We start from the raw sequence: 23,331 nt of genomic DNA on the forward strand, positions 1-23,331 counted from the left end.
ATATCTACTTATTTCAACGAACATTTCAAACTAAATAACAGATTATGCACATAAAACGCTGAAAACAACCGAAATAACAATAGTATTTTAATGAGGCTATTATTATTATTATCATTATTATTTTGCAACAAGTTAGCCCTCTCATAAATAGCACATATAAATGAATAACTAACTTGAACTAACTTAATAGGATTGAAGTGATATTTGGCTTAAAAAATCGGTCGCCTGGCAAAAAATAAAAATAAAAAGCCTGACGATGTGCATTGGGCCGCGGCTCTCTGACGCCTTATTTTCTGGGTCCCGGCCGCGTGTAGCTTTATGCCAAGCAAGCAGTGCAAAAACTTACCGTAGTGGCATGCAGTAATGCGCCTTTCATTTTCCGCCGCCCAGCGCCCAGGTCGCGCGGAAATAGGCTGTCTATTGCCATTCTCTTTGACAAACTCTAACCTTAACCAGCTCCTTAACAACGCCTAAACTTAACCGTTCTAACCTTAACCAACTCCGAAACCATGCCTAACCTTAACCATAGAAATTATATTGCCATTCTCTTTGACAAACTCTAACCTTAACCAGCTCCTTAACAGCGCCTAAACTTAACCGTTCTAACCTTAACCAACTCCGAAACAATGCCTAACCTTAATCGGCGAAAGAATACACGTTAAAAAAAAATCACGTTAAAAAATATTTTCGATGGGATTCGAACTCGCCAGCAAACAAGCCATAGGATCCACAGCCATGTGTCCTTGCCAATTGAGCTATTGCTAGATACTGAATTTAGGGGCGGTGACTTATATATATTGAGCTCCGCTCGTGTCGCATGCGCGGGCACCTCGCGCGAGCACGCCGGCGCACGCACGCACCTGAGCGAGCACGCCGCCGCCGGTGCACGCACGGTAGCATTTGTCTGAAAAGAAGGGCGCTTTACCGCACTAGCGTGCGGTGACGAATGCGGAAGCATTTTTGCACTGCTTGCTTGGCATTAACGTACAGGCGTCCCGGCCTGAAAAGTTTGGGAACCCCTGGTCTAGACCATGCAGTCACTTACATATTTACGCTCGTCATCCGATTGACTTATGGTCCAGAGACGAATAACACAAAAAGCACCTCTAAAAAATTGTTAAAACAGGCACAGTATTCAGGAATACATTAAGTACTGTTCCTATACCATCATCTGCCCTCTCACCTCTCATCTCCACTGTGCTATAGGGCCATATTCAACTGGAACCAGCTACCAGTCTCCACAAGGGAAGTAAATAATACATCGTTTTTAAAATATATTAAAAAGTTAAATTATGTAAATGAGACTGATGTAGTAAGATGTGATTAACTATTTAATGTTTTTATTTTGCTGTATTTTTCTTTCTTCTTAAAAAATATATATATATTGTTTGAATTGTATTGCTAATTACATTCTGTATTGATTTGATTTGATTTTTTATTTGATTTGAAATCTTTATTTCAAACTGTAAATAAATACAAACAATATAAAATCAAAACAAATCATTGATCTCAAGAAATTAAATTAAAAAAATAAAATAAAATAAACAAAAGCAAAACATAACTCAATTTACATGTTCGCATAGGAAGAAGTATACACTTATTTAATACTACCCCTTTTCCACTACTCAAATGAGTGTACTAATTTAAAACTTTACAAAACAAATATATATATATGCAAAACAAAAAACAAAAACTATATTATGTAAAACATGAAAGAAATTAAATAAAAGTGTAAACACCCGTGAATGTCAAGTCCCTTCCTCATCCCTGTACCTCGTGAACATCATGTCCTTATCATTCAGTTTGAACCGTCTCATATTTGGACATTGCTTTAGCACCACATTCAGACTGTTCCACTCCACATATTCTCATGGTAGTAGTGCGTACACTAACAACTTTTAAATTGACTTCTCCCCTCTATTTGTTCTGTTCTGTTCTGTATTATCTTGAGAGGACCCCAGGAAGACTAGTGGTCATTAATTTGACAGCTAATGGGGGATCCTAATAAAAACAAACAACCAAACCGTGGCGACCCATGTAACGCGCTGCGTCGCGAAGCGGCCGACCCGGGTTCGATTCCCGGACCCGGCGTCCTTTGCCGAATGTCTTCCCCCCCGCTCTGTCTCCCTTCTCTCTCTCTCTCTCTCTCTCTCTCTCTCTCTCTCTCTCTCTCTCTCTCTCTCTCTCTCTCTCTCTCTCTCTCTCTCTCTCTCTCTCTCTCTCTCTCTCTCTCTCTCTCTCTCTCTCTACCGGACTGCCCGGTAGCACAAACAAATAAAAATCTACCAAAAACACACAAAAAATAATAATAATAATAATAATAAAAGTGTAGAAAAAACCTTGTACTCCATGGTGTGGTCCAGCGCCAGTGGCGTCAGCGCCCACAGCCTCTGCACCGCGTCCTCGGAGCCCACCAGCGCGTGCTTCCCCCAGTTGCTGCCGGTCACGCACGTCACCCTGCTCCTGTGTCCCTGCAGGGGGGCGGCCCTGGCGCTCGTGAAGTCATAGAGGGACACCTGCCCGCAGCCGGTCCCATACAGCACCTGTGGTGGATCAGGACTCATCGGTTATATCATCGTAGAGTGGCAGTGAAAGGGTTAACCCATTTGTACTTTGTAATAATATATATTTTTTTTACTATTAAACCTATTTTGATCAGAAGATCCGTCTACGACGTAGACAGATCTTCTGATCAAAATAGGTTTAATAGTAAAAAAAATATATATTATTACAAAGTACAAATGGGTTAACCCTTTCACTGCCACACTACCAAAGGGTTAACCCTTTCACTGTGACAATACAGAAGGTTTAACCCTGTCACTGCCACACGACAAAGGGTTAACCCTTTCACAACCACACCACAGAAGGTTAACCCTTCCACTGCCACACTATACAGACGGTTAACCCTTTCGCTACCACACTATACAGACGGTTAACCGCCTGTAACCCTAACCCTAACCGTCTGTAGTGTGGTAGTGAAAGGTTAACCTTCCGTAGTGTGGTAGTGAAAGGGTTAAATGAGCTTCGGCTGAAAGGAGTTGGGGGGAGGGCGACAGTGGGAGGTAGAGTCGTCTTGTAATCCGGAGGTTCCCGGTTTGATTCCCACTCCTCCCGGGCAGTGTGTCGAAGTGTCCTTTGAGCAAGACACTTAACCCTTAACTGCTCCCGATGAGCAGGTCGGCACCTTGCATGGTCGCCTCAAACAAGGGACTAAACACGTTTCGCAATTATGACACATCAATGTGGAACGCCCTATCCACAGCTGTAAAGGAATGTGAATCACTACCCACTTTCAAAACCACTCTCAAGGAGCCCCTGCAAATGTCCTAACCCAACCCCCTCCAATGTACAGTAAATGTCCTAACCCAACCCCCTCCAATGTACAGTAAATGTCCTAACCCAACCCCCTCCAATGTACAGTAAATGTCCTAACCCAACCCCCTCCAATGTACAGTAAATGTCCTAACCCAACCCCCTCCAATGTACAGTAAATGTCCTAACCCAACCCCCTCCAATGTACAGTAAATGTCCTAACCCAACCCCCTCCAATGTACAGTAAATGTCCTAACCCAATAATACACGAGACCCTCTTCTTGGGACCAAGTAAGGTTTCGTCGATAATCCAATGTACAGTTACCCCCCCACCCAACCAAAGTGTTGAGAGCGATGCACTGCTCTGTTGTATGTTAGAACTTTGTAAAGAAACTCAAAGTGTTAAGATCGACGCACTGCTCTGTTGTATGTTAGAACTTTAAGTAAAGTAAAAGAACATGACTCTCACAGTGCTCCCCGGCTTGTCTAGGTGAGTGTAGGCTCGGTTCAGCAGGTAGATGACAGCATCCTCTACCCCCAGCATCCTCTACCCACCCCAGTTAGGACAGCCGAAACACGTCCAATCTTTCACCGTCGACTAAAGACAGCTCAGCGTTCAACACCATAGTCCCCACCAGACTGGTGGACAAGCTGATCGAGCTGGGTCTGAGCTCCGCCCTGAGCGCCTGGTTACTGGACTTTCTGAGTGAAAGACCCCAGGCGGTCAGGGTGGGGGGTCAGACCTCCAACACCATCACCCTGAGCATCGGGTCCCCCCAGGGCTGTGTTCTGAGCCCCCTGCTGTACTCACTTTACACACACGATTGTGTGGCCATGTTCAGCTCCAACTCCATAGTGAAGTTCGCAGACGACACGGTGGTGGTGGGGCTGATCTCGGACAACGACGAGAAGGCCTACCGGGAGGAGGTTGAGGTACTGGAACGCTGGTGCCAGGACAACAGCCTGCTCCTGAACATTGGTAAAACCAAGGAGCTGATCGTGGATTATAGGAGAGGACAGCAGGAGACACACACACCACTGATGATTAACGGGGCTACCGTGGACAGGGTGAGCAGCTTTAAGTACCTGGGGGTCCACATCTCAGAGGATCTGACATGGTCAACACACATAGACACAGTAGTAAAGAAGGCGAAACAGCGCCTCTACCACCTGAGACAGTTAAGGAAGTTCAGAGTATCGGGGAAGATACTCCAGTCCTTCTACTCAGGAGCTGTAGAGAGCATCTTGACCGGAAACATCACTGCCTGGTATGGAAACAGCACGGCACAGGACAAGAAGGCCCTACAAAGAGTGGTGCGCTCAGCCGAGCGTACCACGGGTATTGCACTACCTCCCCTGCAGGTTCTATACAACAAGAGGTGCAAATCCAGAGCCCGCAGAATAATGAAAGACCCCCACCACCCCAATAACAGCCTGTTTCAGCTGCTGAGGTCAGGCAGACGCCTGCGAACCCCAGCTACTAGGACAGAGAGGCTTAGGCTCAGCTTCTTCCCCCAGGCCATCAGAGTCTTGAACAATGAACATTGAGTGCCACAGAACACTGAACTATCCACACATAAGCACACATGAGCACACACACGACACGCACGATGTGCACGCGCACACACTAGCAGCCACTTTGACACTTTAACATGAGCGGGCACACACTCATGCCGCACACACCCACACTTACTTAGTACAGAACTTGTAAGTCGCTTTGGATAAAAGCGTCAGCTAAATGACTAAATGTAAATGTAAATGTGGCTGGTAGGCGAACTGGAGTAGGTCTAGGTGGGGTTTGGTCACCGGGCGGAGTTGCTCCAGGACTAACCTCTCCATGGTCTTCATTATATGAGCGGTTAGAGCCACCGGCCTGTAGTCCTTGGACGTGCTGGGACGCGGGCACTTGGGGACAGGGACCACACAGGAGGTGTTCCACAGTGTCGGGACTCTCTGCAGCCTCAGGCTCATGTTGAATATGAACTGGAGCACATCACACAGCTCGCTGAGAGGCACAGGCTTTGAGTACCTTTGGGCTCACCACCCCATCGGGACCCGCAGCCTTGCCTGCGTGTAACTTGCTCAGCTGTGTACTCACCTGGTCTGCAGAGAGCCACACTGTGGGGGTCTCAGGTGTTGGGGGGAGGAGCGGGTCTTTGGGCCGCAACGGGCAGACATTCTGCACCAGAGAGGGGGGGGGGGGGCAGTTGGGAGGAGGGAGGGGGATGCTCGAGTTGAGGGGCTGAGAGGTGCGGGGGTGGGCAGAGCAACTGGAGTAGTGTCAGCCGTATCAAACCTGTTGTAAAACAGGTTTAGCGCATTAGCCCGGTCGCGTGAATGCCTTCTACAACGCTGTTCCAGTTCCGCGTTGCCGTTTTGCGTTCTGATTGGCCGAGCGCGCGCATGCGCATGAGCCGCGACGCGCTCCTCAGCCAGCTCCTCAGCCAGGCTCCGCTTAAGGCAATTTATACAAATGGAAGTATTGATTACGCCATAACGAATCATTAAAAAAATATACCCTTAACTGGAATATGTTGTGCCTTTACACAAATGTTGGATTATGTAATTGGTTTGTCATGACAAACCAATAAAAAAATCGCGAATTAACCGGTGGCTACAACAACACACAGTAACTACATGCATCATTGTTTACAACTGGACACGGACGCGTTAAACAGCAATCAATTAATTTAATATAACAGTCCGGTTCTGTGTTTGTTTGTGTCTGTAGATTGTTGGTGAACAACTAACTTTAGGTTAGTTTAACGCGCATGCGCGCGCTCGGCCAATTAGAGCGCAAAACGGCAACGCGGAACTGGAACAGGCATTCACGCAGCCCAGTCTACATCTCCATCCACTCCCCTTCCCCCCGCCGGTTTAATGCCGGCGAAACTAACAGTATTAAGAGCGATGCACTGCTCTGCTGTATGTTAGAACTTTGTAAAGAAACTCAAAGTATTAAGAGCGATGCACTGCTCTGTTGTATTTTTATTTAACTATTTTATCACACTTTTTACTGTCCGTTCTATTTTATAATTTGTTGCCTATTTTTTAACTGAATCAAAAAGCACTTTTTTACTCTGTCTATTCTATTTTATTATTTTTTTTATTACTGAATGAAACCGTAAACAGAGAGGCCTATTGGGATGCTAGATCCTAATGTGAAACACTGTGATTGACCTCACCTGGCTACCTCTCTATCTTTTTTATGCTCGCTTATGCCTGTTATTTTTTTTACTGCTGTGAAGCACTTTGAACTGCAATTTCTGTATGAAAAGTGCTATACAAATAAAGTTATTATTATTATCATCATCATCATAACTAAGCTATTGTTTGGGGCAACCAAAAGGATTCCTCCTCCACGCACCTGACAGTCCGAGACCAGAGCCATGGAGGACACTGGAGACTGGAGCAGCGGCAGGGCGAGCCTGGCCAGGGGCCCCTCCACCGTCGGGAAGTTATCCCGGCACAGGATCTCGAACACGCACACTGAGTCCTCGTAGGCCACGGCCACGCGCTTCTCCAGGGGGCCCACGGCGAGGCAGTGCACCCCGAGGAGGGTCTCGGGGGGCGGGATGCACAGGGTCTCCTGGGGCAGGGCTAAGGGGTAGATGAAGACGGTGCCGGTCCTGAGGCCGCAGAAGAGCAGGCGTTTGTGCTGCGCCAGCTCCAGGCAGCACACCTCGGAGACAGCCAGGGTGTCAGAGGGAGAGCCTGGGGGGGACAGGACAACAGCTGGTTAACTCTGTGTTGACCGTCTGTAGCGTGGTAGTGAAAGGGTTAACCGTCTGTAGCGTGGCAGTGAAAGGGTTAACCTTCTGTAGTGAAAGGGTTAGCCGTCTGCAGTGTGGTAGTGAAAGGTTAACCTGTAGTGTGGTAGTGAAAGTGTTAAGTGAAAGATTAACCTTCTGTAGTGTGGTAGTGAAAGGGTTAACTGTCTGTAGCGTGGTAGTGGAAGGGTTAACCATCTGTAGTGTGGTAGTGAAAGGGTTAACCGTCTGTAGCGTGGTAGTGAAAGGTTAACCTTCTGTAGTGTGGTAGTGAAAGTGTTAACCTTCTGTAGTGTGGTAGTGAAAGGTTAACCTTCTGTAGTGTGGTAGTGAAAGGGTTAACCTTCTGTAGTGTGGTAGTGAAAGGTTAACCTGCTGTAGTGTGGTAGTGAAAGGGTTAACCTTCTGTAGTGTGGTAGTGAAAGGTTAACCTTCTGTAGTGTGGTAGTGAAAGGTTAACCTTCTGTAGTGTGGTAGTGAAAGGTTAACCTTCTGTAGTGTGGTAGTGAAAGGTTAACCTTCTGTAGTGTGGTAGTGAAAGGTTAACCTTCTGTAGTGTGGTAGTGAAAGGTTAACCTTCTGTAGTGTGGTAGTGAAAGGTTAACTTTCTGTAGTGTGGTAGTGAAAGGTTAACCTTCTGTAGTGTGGTAGTGAAAGGTTAACCTTCTGTAGTGTGGTAGTGAAAGGTTAACCTTCTGTAGTGTGGTAGTGAAAGGTTAACCTTCTGTAGTGTGGTAGTGAAAGGTTAACCTTCTGTAGTGTGGTAGTGAAAGGTTAACCTTCTGTAGCGTGGCAGTGAAAGGGTTAACCTTCTGTAGTGAAAGGGTTAACCGTCTGCAGTGTGGTAGTGAAAGGTTAACCATCTGTAGTGTGGTAGTGAAAGGGTTAACTGTCTGTACCGTGGTAGTGGAAGGGTTAACCATCTGTAGTGTGGTAGTGAAAGGGTTAACCGTCTGTAGCGTGGTAGTGAAAGGTTAACCTTCTGTAGTGTGGTAGTGAAAGGTTAACCTTCTGTAGTGTGGTAGTGAAAGGGTTAACCTTCTGTAGTGTGGTAGTGAAAGGTTAACCTGCTGTAGTGTGGTAGTGAAAGGTTAACCTTCTGTAGTGTGGTAGTGAAAGGTTAACCTTCTGTAGTGTGGTAGTGAAAGGTTAACCTTCTGTAGTGTGGTAGTGAAAGGTTAACCTTCTGTAGTGTGGTAGTGAAAGGTTAACCTTCTGTAGTGTGGTAGTGAAAGGGTTAACCTTCTGTAGTGTGGTAGTGAAAAGTTAACCTTCTGTAGTGTGGTAGTGAAAGGTTAACCTTCTGTAGTGTGGTAGTGAAAGGTTAACCATCTGTAGTGTGGTAGTGAAAGGTTAACCTTCTGTAGTGTGGTAGTGAAAGGTTAACCTTCTGTAGTGTGGTAGTGAAAGGTTAACCAGGTTAACCTTCTGTAGTGTGGTAGTGAAAGGTTAACCTTCTGTAGTGTGGTAGTGAAAGGTTAACCTTCTGTAGTGTGGTAGTGAAAGGTTAACCTCCTGTAGTGTGGTAGTGAAAGGTTAACCGTCTGTAGTGTGGTAGTGAAAGGTTAACCTCCTGTAGTGTGGTAGTGAAAGGTTAACCGTCTGTAGTGTGGTAGTGAAAGGTTAACCATCTGTAGTGTGGTAGTGAAAGGGTTAACTGTCTGTAGCGTGGTAGTGGAAGGGTTAACCATCTGTAGTGTGGTAGTGAAACGGTTAACCGTCTGTAGCGTGGTAGTGAAAGGTTAACCTTCTGTAGTGTGGTAGTGAAAGGTTAACCTGTAGTGTGGTAGTGAAAGTGTTAACTTTCTGTAGTGTGGTAGTGAAAGGTTAACCTTCTGTAGTGTGGTAGTGAAAGGGTTAACCTTCTGTAGTGTGGTAGTGAAAGGTTAACCTGCTGTAGTGTGGTAGTGAAAGGTTAACCTTCTGTAGTGTGGTAGTGAAAGGTTAACCTTCTGTAGTGTGGTAGTGAAAGGTTAACCTTCTGTAGTGTGGTAGTGAAAGGTTAACCTTCTGTAGTGTGGTAGTGAAAGGGTTAACCTTCTGTAGTGTGGTAGTGAAAGGTTAACTTTCTGTAGTGTGGTAGTGAAAGGTTAACCTTCTGTAGTGTGGTAGTGAAAGGTTAACCTTCTGTAGTGTGGTAGTGAAAGGTTAACCATCTGTAGTGTGGTAGTGAAAGGTTAACCTTCTGTAGTGTGGTAGTGAAAGGTTAACCTTCTGTAGTGTGGTAGTGAAAGGGTTAACCTTCTGTAGTGTGGTAGTGAAAGGTTAACCAGGTTAACCTTCTGTAGTGTGGTAGTGAAAGGTTAACCTTCTGTAGTGTGGTAGTGAAAGGTTAACCTTCTGTAGTGTGGTAGTGAAAGGTTAACCTTCTGTAGTGTGGTAGTGAAAGGTTAACCTCCTGTAGTGTGGTAGTGAAAGTGTTAACCTTCTGTAATGTGGTAGTGAAAGGTTAACCTCCTGTAGTGTGGTAGTGAAAGGTTAACCGTCTGTAGTGTGGTAGTGAAAGGTTAACCTCCTGTAGTGTGGTAGTGAAAGGTTAACCGTCTGTAGTGTTGTAGTGAAAGGTTAACCTTCTGTAGTGTGGTAGTGAAAGGTTAACCGTCTGTAGTGTGGTAGTGAAAGGTTAACCTTCTGTAGTGTGGTAGTGAAAGGTTAACCTTCTGTAGTGTGGTAGTGAAAGGGTTAACCGTCTGTAGCATGGTAGTGAAAGGTTAACCTTCTGTACTGTGGTAGTGAAAGGTTATCCTTCTGTAATGTGGTAGTGAAAGGGTTAACCTTCTGTAGTGTGGTAGTGAAAGGTTAACCTGCTGTAGTGTGGTAGTGAAAGGTTAACCTTCTGTAGTGTGGTAGTGAAAGGTTAACCTTCTGTAGTGTGGTAGTGAAAGGTTAACCTTCTGTAGTGTGGTAGTGAAAGGGTTAACCTTCTGTAGTTTGGTAGTGAAAAGTTAACCTTCTGTAGTGTGGTAGTGAAAGGTTAACCTTCTGTAGTGTGGTAGTGAAAGGTTAACCTTCTGTAGTGTGGTAGTGAAAGGTTAACCATCTGTAGTGTGGTAGTGAAAGGTTAACCTTCTGTAGTGTGGTAGTGAAAGGTTAACCTTCTGTAGTGTGGTAGTGAAAGGGTTAACCTTCTGTAGTGTGGTAGTGAAAGGTTAACCAGGTTAACCTTCTGTAGTGTGGTAGTGAAAGGTTAACCTCCTGTAGTGTGGTAGTGAAAGGGTTAACCTTCTGTAGTGTGGCAGTAAAAGGTTAACCTTCTGTAGTGTGGTAGTGAAAGGTTAACCTTCTGTAGTGTGGTAGTGAAAGGTTAACCTTCTGTAGTGTGGTAGTGAAAGGTTAATCTTCTGTAGTGTGGTAGTGAAAGGGTTAACCTTCTGTAGTGTGGTAGTGAAAGGTTAACCAGGTTAACCTTCTGTAGTGTGGTAGTGAAAGGTTAACCAGGTTAACCTTCTGTAGTGTGGTAGTGAAAGGGTTAACCTTCTGTAGTGTGGAAGTGAAAGGTTAACCTTCTGTAGTGTGGTAGTGAAAGGTTAACCTTCTGTAGGGTGGTAGTGAAAGGGTTAACCTTCTGTAGTGTGGTAGTGAAAGGTTAATCTTCTGTAGTGTGGTAGTGAAAGGTTAACCTTCTGTAGTGTGGTAGTGAAAGGTTAACCTTCTGTAGTGTGGTAGTGAAAGGTTAACCTTCTGTAGTGTGGTAGTGAAAGGTTAACCTTCTGTAGTGTGGTAGTGAAAGGTTAACCGTCTGTAGTGTGGTAGTGAAAGGTTAACCTTCTGTAGTGTGGTAGTGAAAGGTTAACCTCCTGTAGTGTGGTAGTGAAAGGGTTAACCTTCTGTAGTGTGGCAGTAAAAGGTTAACCTTCTGTAGTGTGGTAGTGAAAGGTTAACCTTCTGTAGTGTGGTAGTGAAAGGTTAACCTTCTGTAGTGTGGTAGTGAAAGGTTAATCTTCTGTAGTGTGGTAGTGAAAGGGTTAACCTTCTGTAGTGTGGCAGTAAAAGGTTAACCTTCTGTAGTGTGGTAGTGAAAGGTTAACCTTCTGTAGTGTGGTAGTGAAAGGTTAACCTTCTGTAGTGTGGTAGTGAAAGGTTAACCTTCTGTAGTGTGGTAGTGAAAGGTTAACCTTCTGTAGTGTGGTAGTGAAATGTTAATCTTCTGTAGTGTGGTAGTGAAAGGGTTAACCTTCTGTAGTGTGGTAGTGAAAGGTTAATCTTCTGTAGTGTGGTAGTGAAAGGTTAACCGTCTGTAGTGTGGTAGTGAAAAGTTAACCTTCTGTAGTGTGGTAGTGAAAGGTTAACCTTCTGTAGTGTGGTAGTGAAAGGTTAACCATCTGTAGTGTGGTAGTGAAAGGTTAACCTTCTGTAGTGTGGTAGTGAAAGGTTAACCAGGTTAACCTTCTGTAGTGTGGTAGTGAAAGGTTAACCAGGTTAACCTTCTGTAGTGTGGTAGTGAAAGGTTAACCTTCTGTAGTGTGGTAGTGAAAGGTTAACCTTCTGTAGTGTGGTAGTGAAAGGTTAACCTCCTGTAGTGTGGTAGTGAAAGGTTAACCTTCTGTAGTGTGGTAGTGAAAGGTTAACCGTCTGTAGTGTGGTAGTGAAAGGTTAACCATCTGTAGTGTGGTAGTGAAAGGGTTAACTGTCTGTAGCGTGGTAGTGGAAGGGTTAACCATCTGTAGTGTGGTAGTGAAACGGTTAACCGTCTGTAGCGTGGTAGTGAAAGGTTAACCTTCTGTAGTGTGGTAGTGAAAGGTTAACCTGTAGTGTGGTAGTGAAAGTGTTAACTTTCTGTAGTGTGGTAGTGAAAGGTTAACCTTCTGTAGTGTGGTAGTGAAAGGGTTAACCTTCTGTAGTGTGGTAGTGAAAGGTTAACCTGCTGTAGTGTGGTAGTGAAAGGTTAACCTTCTGTAGTGTGGTAGTGAAAGGTTAACCTTCTGTAGTGTGGTAGTGAAAGGTTAACCTTCTGTAGTGTGGTAGTGAAAGGTTAACCTTCTGTAGTGTGGTAGTGAAAGGTTAACTTTCTGTAGTGTGGTAGTGAAAGGTTAACCTTCTGTAGTGTGGTAGTGAAAGGTTAACCTTCTGTAGTGTGGTAGTGAAAGGTTAACCATCTGTAGTGTGGTAGTGAAAGGTTAACCTTCTGTAGTGTGGTAGTGAAAGGTTAACCTTCTGTAGTGTGGTAGTGAAAGGGTTAACCTTCTGTAGTGTGGTAGTGAAAGGTTAACCAGGTTAACCTTCTGTAGTGTGGTAGTGAAAGGTTAACCTTCTGTAGTGTGGTAGTGAAAGGTTAACCTTCTGTAGTGTGGTAGTGTAAGGTTAACCTTCTGTAGTGTGGTAGTGAAAGGTTAACCTCCTGTAGTGTGGTAGTGAAAGTGTTAACCTTCTGTAATGTGGTAGTGAAAGGTTAACCTCCTGTAGTGTGGTAGTGAAAGGTTAACCGTCTGTAGTGTGGTAGTGAAAGGTTAACCTCCTGTAGTGTGGTAGTGAAAGGTTAACCGTCTGTAGTGTCGTAGTGAAAGGTTAACCTTCTGTAGTGTGGTAGTGAAAGGTTAACCGTCTGTAGTGTGGTAGTGAAAGGTTAACCTTCTGTAGTGTGGTAGTGAAAGGTTAACCTTCTGTAGTGTGGTAGTGAAAGGGTTAACCGTCTGTAGCATGGTAGTGAAAGGTTAACCTTCTGTACTGTGGTAGTGAAAGGTTATCCTTCTGTAATGTGGTAGTGAAAGGGTTAACCTTCTGTAGTGTAGTAGTGAAAGGTTAACCTGCTGTAGTGTGGTAGTGAAAGGTTAACCTTCTGTAGTGTGGTAGTGAAAGGTTAACCTTCTGTAGTGTGGTAGTGAAAGGTTAACCTTCTGTAGTGTGGTAGTGAAAGGGTTAACCTTCTGTAGTGTGGTAGTGAAAAGTTAACCTTCTGTAGTGTGGTAGTGAAAGGTTAACCTTCTGTAGTGTGGTAGTGAAAGGTTAACCTTCTATAGTGTGGTAGTGAAAGGTTAACCATCTGTAGTGTGGTAGTGAAAGGTTAACCTTCTGTAGTGTGGTAGTGAAAGGTTAACCTTCTGTAGTGTGGTAGTGAAAGGGTTAACCTTCTGTAGTGTGGTAGTGAAAGGTTAACCAGGTTAACCTTCTGTAGTGTGGTAGTGAAAGGTTAACCTCCTGTAGTGTGGTAGTGAAAGGGTTAACCTTCTGTAGTGTGGCAGTAAAAGGTTAACCTTCTGTAGTGTGGTAGTGAAAGGTTAACCTTCTGTAGTGTGGTAGTGAAAGGTTAACCTTCTGTAGTGTGGTAGTGAAAGGTTAATCTTCTGTAGTGTGGTAGTGAAAGGGTTAACCTTCTGTAGTGTGGTAGTGAAAGGTTAACCAGGTTAACCTTCTGTAGTGTGGTAGTGAAAGGTTAACCAGGTTAACCTTCTGTAGTGTGGTAGTGAAAGGGTTAACCTTCTGTAGTGTGGAAGTGAAAGGTTAACCTTCTGTAGTGTGGTAGTGAAAGGTTAACCTTCTGTAGGGTGGTAGTGAAAGGGTTAACCTTCTGTAGTGTGGTAGTGAAAGGTTAATCTTCTGTAGTGTGGTAGTGAAAGGTTAACCTTCTGTAGTGTGGTAGTGAAAGGTTAACCTTCTGTAGTGTGGTAGTGAAAGGTTAACCTTCTGTAGTGTGGTAGTGAAAGGTTAACCTTATGTAGTGTGGTAGTGAAAGGTTAACCTTCTGTAGTGTGGTAGTGAAAGGTTAACCGTCTGTAGTGTGGTAGTGAAAGGTTAACCTTCTGTAGTGTGGTAGTGAAAGGTTAACCTCCTGTAGTGTGGTAGTGAAAGGGTTAACCTTCTGTAGTGTGGTAGTAAAAGGTTAACCTTCTGTAGTGTGGTAGTGAAAGGTTAACCTTCTGTAGTGTGGTAGTGAAAGGTTAATCTTCTGTAGTGTGGTAGTGAAAGGGTTAACCTTCTGTAGTGTGGTAGTGAAAGGTTAATCTTCTGTAGTGTGGTAGTGAAAGGTTAACCGTCTGTAGTGTGGTAGTGAAAGGTTAACCTTCTGTAGTGTGGTAGTGAAAGGGTTAACCTTCTGTAGTGTGGTAGTGAAAGGTTAACCAGGTTAACCTTCTGTAGTGTGGTAGTGAAAGGTTAACCTTCTGTAGGGTGGTAGTGAAAGGGTTAACCTTCTGTAGTGTGGAAGTGAAAGGTTAACCTTCTGTAGTGTGGTAGTGAAAGGTTAACCTTCTGTAGGGTGGTAGTGAAAGGGTTAACCTTCTGTAGTGTGGTAGTGAAAGGTTAACCTTCTGTAGTGTGGTAGTGAAAGGGTTAACCTTATGTAGTGTGGTAGTGAAAGGTTAACCTTCTGTAGTGTGGTAGTGAAAGGTTAACCTTCTGTAGTGTGGTAGTGAAAGGTTAACCTTCTGTAGTGTGGTAGTGAAAGGTTAACCTTCTGTAGTGTGGTAGTGGAAGGTTAACCTTCTGTAGTGTGGTAGTGAAAGGTTAACCTTCTGTAGTGTGGTAGTGAAAGGTTAACCTTCTGTAGTGTGGTAGTGAAAGGGTTAACCTTATGTAGTGTGGTAGTGAAAGGTTAACCTTCTGTAGTGTGGTAGTGAAAGGTTAACCTTCTGTAGTGTGGTAGTGAAAGGTTAACCTTCTGTAGTGTGGTAGTGAAAGGTTAACCTTCTGTAGTGTGGTAGTGAAAGGGTTAACCTTATGTAGTGTGGTAGTGAAAGGTTAACCTTCTGTAGTGTGGTAGTGAAAGGTTAACCTTCTGTAGTGTGGTAGTGAAAGGTTAACCTTCTGTAGTGTGGTAGTGAAAGGTTAACCTCCTGTAGTGTGGTAGTGAAAGGTTAACCTTCTGTAGTGTGGTAGTGAAAGGTTAACCGTCTGTAGTGTGGTAGTGAAAGGTTAACCATCTGTAGTGTGGTAGTGAAAGGGTTAACTGTCTGTAGCGTGGTAGTGGAAGGGTTAACCATCTGTAGTGTGGTAGTGAAACGGTTAACCGTCTGTAGCGTGGTAGTGAAAGGTTAACCTTCTGTAGTGTGGTAGTGAAAGGTTAACCTGTAGTGTGGTAGTGAAAGTGTTAACTTTCTGTAGTGTGGTAGTGAAAGGTTAACCTTCTGTAGTGTGGTAGTGAAAGGGTTAACCTTCTGTAGTGTGGTAGTGAAAGGTTAACCTGCTGTAGTGTGGTAGTGAAAGGTTAACCTTCTGTAGTGTGGTAGTGAAAGGTTAACCTTCTGTAGTGTGGTAGTGAAAGGTTAACCTTCTGTAGTGTGGTAGTGAAAGGTTAACCTTCTGTAGTGTGGTAGTGAAAGGGTTAACCTTCTGTAGTGTGGTAGTGAAAGGTTAACTTTCTGTAGTGTGGTAGTGAAAGGTTAACCTTCTGTAGTGTGGTAGTGAAAGGTTAACCTTCTGTAGTGTGGTAGTGAAAGGTTAACCATCTGTAGTGTGGTAGTGAAAGGTTAACCTTCTGTAGTGTGGTAGTGAAAGGTTAACCTTCTGTAGTGTGGTAGTGAAAGGGTTAACCTTCTGTAGTGTGGTAGTGAAAGGTTAACCAGGTTAACCTTCTGTAGTGTGGTAGTGAAAGGTTAACCTTCTGTAGTGTGGTAGTGAAAGGTTAACCTTCTGTAGTGTGGTAGTGTAAGGTTAACCTTCTGTAGTGTGGTAGTGAAAGGTTAACCTCCTGTAGTGTGGTAGTGAAAGTGTTAACCTTCTGTAATGTGGTAGTGAAAGGTTAACCTCCTGTAGTGTGGTAATGAAAGGTTAACCTTCTGTAGTGTGGTAGTGAAAGGTTAACCAGGTTAACCTTCTGTAGTGTGGTAGTGAAAGGGTTAACCTTCTGTAGTGTGGAAGTGAAAGGTTAACCTTCTGTAGTGTGGTAGTGAAAGGTTAACCTTCTGTAGGGTGGTAGTGAAAGGGTTAACCTTCTGTAGTGTCGTAGTGAAAGGTTAATCTTCTGTAGTGTGGTAGTGAAAGGTTAACCTTCTGTAGTGTGGTAGTGAAAGGTTAACCTTCTGTAGTGTGGTAGTGAAAGGTTAACCTTCTGTAGTGTGGTAGTGAAAGGTTAACCTTATGTAGTGTGGTAGTAAAAGGTTAACCTTCTGTAGTGTGGTAGTGAAAGGTTAACCGTCTGTAGTGTGGTAGTGAAAGGTTAACCTTCTGTAGTGTGGTAGTGAAAGGTTAACCTCCTGTAGTGTGGTAGTGAAAGGGTTAACCTTCCTTAGTGTGGCAGTAAAAGGTTAACCTTCTGTAGTGTGGTAGTGAAAGGTTAACCTTCTGTAGTGTGGTAGTGAAAGGTTAATCTTCTGTAGTGTGGTAGTGAAAGGGTTAACCTTCTGTAGTGTGGTAGTGAAAGGTTAATCTTCTGTAGTGTGGTAGTGAAAGGTTAACCGTCTGTAGTGTGGTAGTGAAAGGTTAACCTTCTGTAGTGTGGTAGTGAAAGGGTTAACCTTCTGTAGTGTGGTAGTGAAAGGTTAACCAGGTTAACCTTCTGTAGTGTGGTAGTGAAAGGTTAACCTTCTGTAGGGTGGTAGTGAAAGGGTTAACCTTCTGTAGTGTGGAAGTGAAAGGTTAACCTTCTGTAGTGTGGTAGTGAAAGGTTAACCTTCTGTAGGGTGGTAGTGAAAGGGTTAACCTTCTGTAGTGTGGTAGTGAAAGGTTAACCTTCTGTAGTGTGGTAGTGAAAGGGTTAACCTTATGTAGTGTGGTAGTGAAAGGTTAACCTTCTGTAGTGTGGTAGTGAAAGGTTAACCTTCTGTAGTGTGGTAGTGAAAGGTTAACCTTCTGTAGTGTGGTAGTGAAAGGTTAACCTTCTGTAGTGTGGTAGTGGAAGGTTAACCTTCTGTAGTGTGGTAGTGAAAGGTTAACCTTCTGTAGTGTGGTAGTGAAAGGTTAACCTTCTGTAGTGTGGTAGTGAAAGGGTTAACCTTATGTAGTGTGGTAGTGAAAGGTTAACCTTCTGTAGTGTGGTAGTGAAAGGTTAACCTTCTGTAGTGTGGTAGTGAAAGGTTAACCTTCTGTAGTGTGGTAGTGAAAGGTTAACCTTCTGTAGTGTGGTAGTGAAAGGGTTAACCTTATGTAGTGTGGTAGTGAAAGGTTAACCTTCTGTAGTGTGGTAGTGAAAGGTTAACCTTCTGTAGTGTGGTAGTGAAAGGTTAACCTTCTGTAGTGTGGTAGTGAAAGGTTAACCTCCTGTAGTGTGGTAGTGAAAGGTTAACCTTCTGTAGTGTGGTAGTGAAAGGTTAACCGTCTGTAGTGTGGTAGTGAAAGGTTAACCATCTGTAGTGTGGTAGTGAAAGGGTTAACTGTCTGTAGCGTGGTAGTGGAAGGGTTAACCATCTGTAGTGTGGTAGTGAAACGGTTAACCGTCTGTAGCGTGGTAGTGAAAGGTTAACCTTCTGTAGTGTGGTAGTGAAAGGTTAACCTGTAGTGTGGTAGTGAAAGTGTTAACTTTCTGTAGTGTGGTAGTGAAAGGTTAACCTTCTGTAGTGTGGTAGTGAAAGGGTTAACCTTCTGTAGTGTGGTAGTGAAAGGTTAACCTGCTGTAGTGTGGTAGTGAAAGGTTAACCTTCTGTAGTGTGGTAGTGAAAGGTTAACCTTCTGTAGTGTGGTAGTGAAAGGTTAACCTTCTGTAGTGTGGTAGTGAAAGGTTAACTTTCTGTAGTGTGGTAGTGAAAGGTTAACCTTCTGTAGTGTGGTAGTGAAAGGTTAACCTTCTGTAGTGTGGTAGTGAAAGGTTAACCATCTGTAGTGTGGTAGTGAAAGGTTAACCTTCTGTAGTGTGGTAGTGAAAGGTTAACCTTCTGTAGTGTGGTAGTGAAAGGGTTAACCTTCTGTAGTGTGGTAGTGAAAGGTTAACCAGGTTAACCTTCTGTAGTGTGGTAGTGAAAGGTTAACCTTCTGTAGTGTGGTAGTGAAAGGTTAACCTTCTGTAGTGTGGTAGTGTAAGGTTAACCTTCTGTAGTGTGGTAGTGAAAGGTTAACCTCCTGTAGTGTGGTAGTGAAAGTGTTAACCTTCTGTAATGTGGTAGTGAAAGGTTAACCTCCTGTAGTGTGGTAGTGAAAGGTTAACCGTCTGTAGTGTGGTAGTGAAAGGTTAACCTCCTGTAGTGTGGTAGTGAAAGGTTAACCGTCTGTAGTGTCGTAGTGAAAGGTTAACCTTCTGTAGTGTGGTAGTGAAAGGTTAACCGTCTGTAGTGTGGTAGTGAAAGGTTAACCTTCTGTAGTGTGGTAGTGAAAGGTTAACCTTCTGTAGTGTGGTAGTGAAAGGGTTAACCGTCTGTAGCATGGTAGTGAAAGGTTAACCTTCTGTACTGTGGTAGTGAAAGGTTATCCTTCTGTAATGTGGTAGTGAAAGGGTTAACCTTCTGTAGTGTGGTAGTGAAAGGTTAACCTGCTGTAGTGTGGTAGTGAAAGGTTAACCTTCTGTAGTGTGGTAGTGAAAGGTTAACCTTCTGTAGTGTGGTAGTGAAAGGTTAACCTTCTGTAGTGTGGTAGTGAAAGGGTTAACCTTCTGTAGTGTGGTAGTGAAAAGTTAACCTTCTGTAGTGTGGTAGTGAAAGGTTAACCTTCTGTAGTGTGGTAGTGAAAGGTTAACCTTCTATAGTGTGGTAGTGAAAGGTTAACCATCTGTAGTGTGGTAGTGAAAGGTTAACCTTCTGTAGTGTGGTAGTGAAAGGTTAACCTTCTGTAGTGTGGTAGTGAAAGGGTTAACCTTCTGTAGTGTGGTAGTGAAAGGTTAACCAGGTTAACCTTCTGTAGTGTGGTAGTGAAAGGTTAACCTCCTGTAGTGTGGTAGTGAAAGGGTTAACCTTCTGTAGTGTGGCAGTAAAAGGTTAACCTTCTGTAGTGTGGTAGTGAAAGGTTAACCTTCTGTAGTGTGGTAGTGAAAGGTTAACCTTCTGTAGTGTGGTAGTGAAAGGTTAATCTTCTGTAGTGTGGTAGTGAAAGGGTTAACCTTCTGTAGTGTGGTAGTGAAAGGTTAACCAGGTTAACCTTCTGTAGTGTGGTAGTGAAAGGTTAACCAGGTTAACCTTCTGTAGTGTGGTAGTGAAAGGGTTAACCTTCTGTAGTGTGGAAGTGAAAGGTTAACCTTCTGTAGTGTGGTAGTGAAAGGTTAACCTTCTGTAGGGTGGTAGTGAAAGGGTTAACCTTCTGTAGTGTGGTAGTGAAAGGTTAATCTTCTGTAGTGTGGTAGTGAAAGGTTAACCTTCTGTAGTGTGGTAGTGAAAGGTTAACCTTCTGTAGTGTGGTAGTGAAAGGTTAACCTTCTGTAGTGTGGTAGTGAAAGGTTAACCTTATGTAGTGTGGTAGTGAAAGGTTAACCTTCTGTAGTGTGGTAGTGAAAGGTTAACCGTCTGTAGTGTGGTAGTGAAAGGTTAACCTTCTGTAGTGTGGTAGTGAAAGGTTAACCTCCTGTAGTGTGGTAGTGAAAGGGTTAACCTTCTGTAGTGTGGCAGTAAAAGGTTAACCTTCTGTAGTGTGGTAGTGAAAGGTTAACCTTCTGTAGTGTGGTAGTGAAAGGTTAATCTTCTGTAGTGTGGTAGTGAAAGGGTTAACCTTCTGTAGTGTGGTAGTGAAAGGTTAATCTTCTGTAGTGTGGTAGTGAAAGGTTAACCGTCTGTAGTGTGGTAGTGAAAGGTTAACCTTCTGTAGTGTGGTAGTGAAAGGGTTAACCTTCTGTAGTGTGGTAGTGAAAGGTTAACCAGGTTAACCTTCTGTAGTGTGGTAGTGAAAGGTTAACCTTCTGTAGGGTGGTAGTGAAAGGGTTAACCTTCTGTAGTGTGGTAGTGAAAGGTTAACCTTCTGTAGTGTGGTAGTGAAAGGTTAATCTTCTGTAGTGTGGTAGTGAAAGGGTTAACCTTCTGTAGTGTGGTAGTGAAAGGTTAATCTTCTGTAGTGTGGTAGTGAAAGGTTAACCGTCTGTAGTGTGGTAGTGAAAGGTTAACCTTCTGTAGTGTGGTAGTGAAAGGGTTAACCTTCTGTAGTGTGGTAGTGAAAGGTTAACCAGGTTAACCTTCTGTAGTGTGGTAGTGAAAGGTTGACCTTCTGTAGGGTGGTAGTGAAAGGGTTAACCTTCTGTAGTGTGGAAGTGAAAGGTTAACCTTCTGTAGTGTGGTAGTGAAAGGTTAACCTTCTGTAGGGTGGTAGTGAAAGGGTTAACCTTCTGTAGTGTGGTAGTGAAAGGTTAACCTTCTGTAGTGTGGTAGTGAAAGGGTTAACCTTATGTAGTGTGGTAGTGAAAGGTTAACCTTCTGTAGTGTGGTAGTGAAAGGTTAACCTTCTGTAGTGTGGTAGTGAAAGGTTAACCTTCTGTAGTGTGGTAGTGAAAGTAGGGCTGGGCGATATGACGATATTATATAAATATCGGGTACAGTTCATTAACGATACACTTTTTTAACGTATCGTGGATATCGTGATGTTTTGCCCAAGAGGATTGTGTCGCGTCAATCTGGTCCACCCCGTTCAAACTTTTGAACAACGCCGCTCCCACACACACACTACTGCATCAAAGTTAGTACGTATGATTAACAAAGGCATTCGTTTTGTGGCATCAACATTATATAGTTACACGTTATATAGTTACACATCAGCGTATTTACCCAAACATAGCAACGTCCAATGACGACATAGATAGCAAGCGTTACTGTTCATATCTCAGTCCGTGCCGAGTTGTGCGTGCCCATTCTGCGGTCTGTTAATAAAGTTTTCAATCAGACAGATGTATGGAAAGGCTTTTATTATAACATTTGTTGCAGTAAAATCATTATGCCTCGTTGTCATGCTGCGGTGCGCTAGTAATCACTCGTCGGCTGCGGTGAGCTGTTGTTGTTGTCGTTGAGCTGAGCTCTCGTTAAAATCAAGGAGGGCATTCAGGAAGTAAAAAAATAATAGCGCTGCTTGCCGATTGGTGCTAAGAACAGCAGGGCGGGTACAAGCGGTGTGACGTAATTGGCAGACTCGACTGTCAATCAAAATTATTCTGTTGCCGGCTGAATGATTGAACGAATGAACGTTATTAACGATTGCAGAATGGGTACAATACAGTACAGCTCAATACAACAACAGTGGACTGACTGGAGGATGAAGACCAGAAAAAGACTTTCGGCTTTTTTACATAAGGGTCCTCCATTTTCAATTCATCAAAACATTTAGAGACATACAAATATACAGTAGTTTCATAAAAATGCTAAAATCCTATTTATTGATTGATTGATTGATTGATTGATTTAAAACTTTATTAACATATTGCAGAATGGGTACAGTACAGCTCAATACATACAATTGTTAAGGGGATGCAGACCAGCGAACCAGACCAGGGTCCCCCATTTTCGATTCATCATATTTCATATCTAAATTATATAATATCTCATTGCTAAATATATGCAATATATAATCTAATAATCCAATAATCTAAATCTAATATATAATATAAAAATGCTAAATGCATGGGTATTTTATTTTGTCTTTAATGTTAGCTTGCAAACTCAAATACTGTCTTGGTAAGCCTCATAATGAATTGTTTGGGGAAAAAAAGAAAAACATCGTGATGCGTATCGTGTATCGCCGAAAGGTCAGAAAATATCGTGATATCATATTTAGGCCATATCGCCCAGCCCTAAGTGAAAGGTTAACCTTCTGTAGTGTGGTAGTGAAAGGTTAACCTTCTGTAGTGTGGTAGTGAAAGGGTTAACCTTATGTAGTGTGGTAGTGAAAGGTTAACCTTCTGTAGTGTGGTAGTGAAAGGTTAACCTTCTGTAGTGTGGTAGTGAAAGGTTAACCTTCTGTAGTGTGGTAGTGAAAGGTTAACCTTCTGTAGTGTGGTAGTGAAAGGTTAACCTTCTGTAGTGTGGTAGTGAAAGGTTAACCTTCTGTAGTGTGGTAGTGAAAGGTTAACCTTCTGTAGTGTGGTAGTGAAAGGTTAACCTTCTGTAGTGTGGTAAAAAAAAAAAAAGGACACAGTCTCATAGATTTTCACTCTGAACTGGTCTTACATAAAGTGCCATGTCTGTGAGCTGCCACTAGGGGCAGAGTGGCTAAGTGTGAGTGAATGACTGATGCTAACTTGAGTGATTTAGTGACTTTGCCGATCATAGATGTGCTTCGCATAACAATTAAAAAGAAAAGTTTGCCTTAATTAATTAAGCCTAAACAAACTCTCCACTCCTAAATGTGCCTCTCTGTAACACCGCCGCTTGGAGACACTCACCCGTGTGACAGTTCCAGGAGATAACCTCTTTCTGGCTCTCACGGCTGACGTAGAACACCGTGTCGCAGTCTTTAGTGAGGGCCACGTGGAGGCACCCGGCAGGGACGTGGGCTTTGGGCTTGTGCTGGGGGTCGTACGTCTGACGCCACAGCTTTATGTAGTCCGCGTCCCCGGAAGCCGTTACGATGGTGCCCTCAAACAGTGCCAAGGAGGTGACGGGTGCGTCCATGCCACACAGAGAGTCGAGGAGGGCGCCGGTGGTCACAGACCAGACCTGCGGAGGAGAGGCCACGTCACGGTGCCATGATGATTACTAAATTATTACTCTTTAAGTGTGGAAACAGGAATGGTGCTTTGAAATGGGGGGGGGGGGGGGTTGATTAATTGATTGATTGATTGATTGATTGATTTTTATTGTGGAGTAAAAGACCAAGGGATAAAAACATGAGAAAGTGCAAGCACTTATTTCCATCATGGTCCCTGATTTTGGACATGGACAGACATCATAAAAACATAGAGTATCATAATAAAACATAGAGCATCATAATAAAACATAGAGCATCATAATAAAACATAGATCATCTTAATAAAAAACATAGAGCATCATAATAAAACATAGATCATCTTAATAAAAAACATAGAGCATCATAATAAAACATATAGCAACCCCATAAAACACGCCCTACCCTCTCCTTCCTAGACGTGGCTATGACTAGCCATTTCTTTGCGGCACGTCTAAAGCTTCCCCCCTCTTCGATGTTTTTCAGGGCCACTGGAAGCTCGTTCCACTCCAGTGCAGCAGAATATAAAAAAGTATTTGTGCCCATTAATGAGTTGAATTTTGGCAGAATAAAATCCGTACTGCTCCTTCTAGTGGAATGATTGTCACGGAATCGATTAAAGTAATTGGATAGATATTTTCGGACCTGTATTTTGAACTATCTTGTGTGCGAGACCTAATTTGATGTGAATTACCCTTTTATTGACCGGAAGCCAGTTTAGTTGCCTACTTCCCCCTCCCCAGTCACACAGGGGGTCCCCCAAGGCTCAGTCCTCGGGCCCCTGCTCTTCATCTGCTACATTCTCCCCCTCGGTCACATC

General features: G+C 43.6%; 1 protein-coding gene across 1 annotated transcript in view; it reads right to left on the reverse strand.

Annotated features, from left to right (window-relative positions):
* The window catches only part of nwd1 (NACHT and WD repeat domain containing 1), a gene marked incomplete at both ends in the record, with an annotated part of 72,107 nt that overhangs the window by 4,032 nt on the left and 44,744 nt on the right, over positions 1-23,331 (reverse strand). The window contains 3 exons of the mRNA XM_084311509.1: positions 2,340-2,543; positions 6,680-7,026; positions 22,231-22,504. Coding sequence (XP_084167635.1) covers positions 2,340-2,543; positions 6,680-7,026; positions 22,231-22,504 — 825 coding nt within the window. The remainder of the gene's footprint in view (positions 1-2,339; positions 2,544-6,679; positions 7,027-22,230; positions 22,505-23,331) is intronic.

Source organism: Notolepis coatsorum, assembly GCF_963971535.1.
Source record: "Notolepis coatsorum genome assembly, chromosome: 3".
NCBI classification, from domain to species: domain Eukaryota; kingdom Metazoa; phylum Chordata; class Actinopteri; order Aulopiformes; family Paralepididae; genus Notolepis; species Notolepis coatsorum.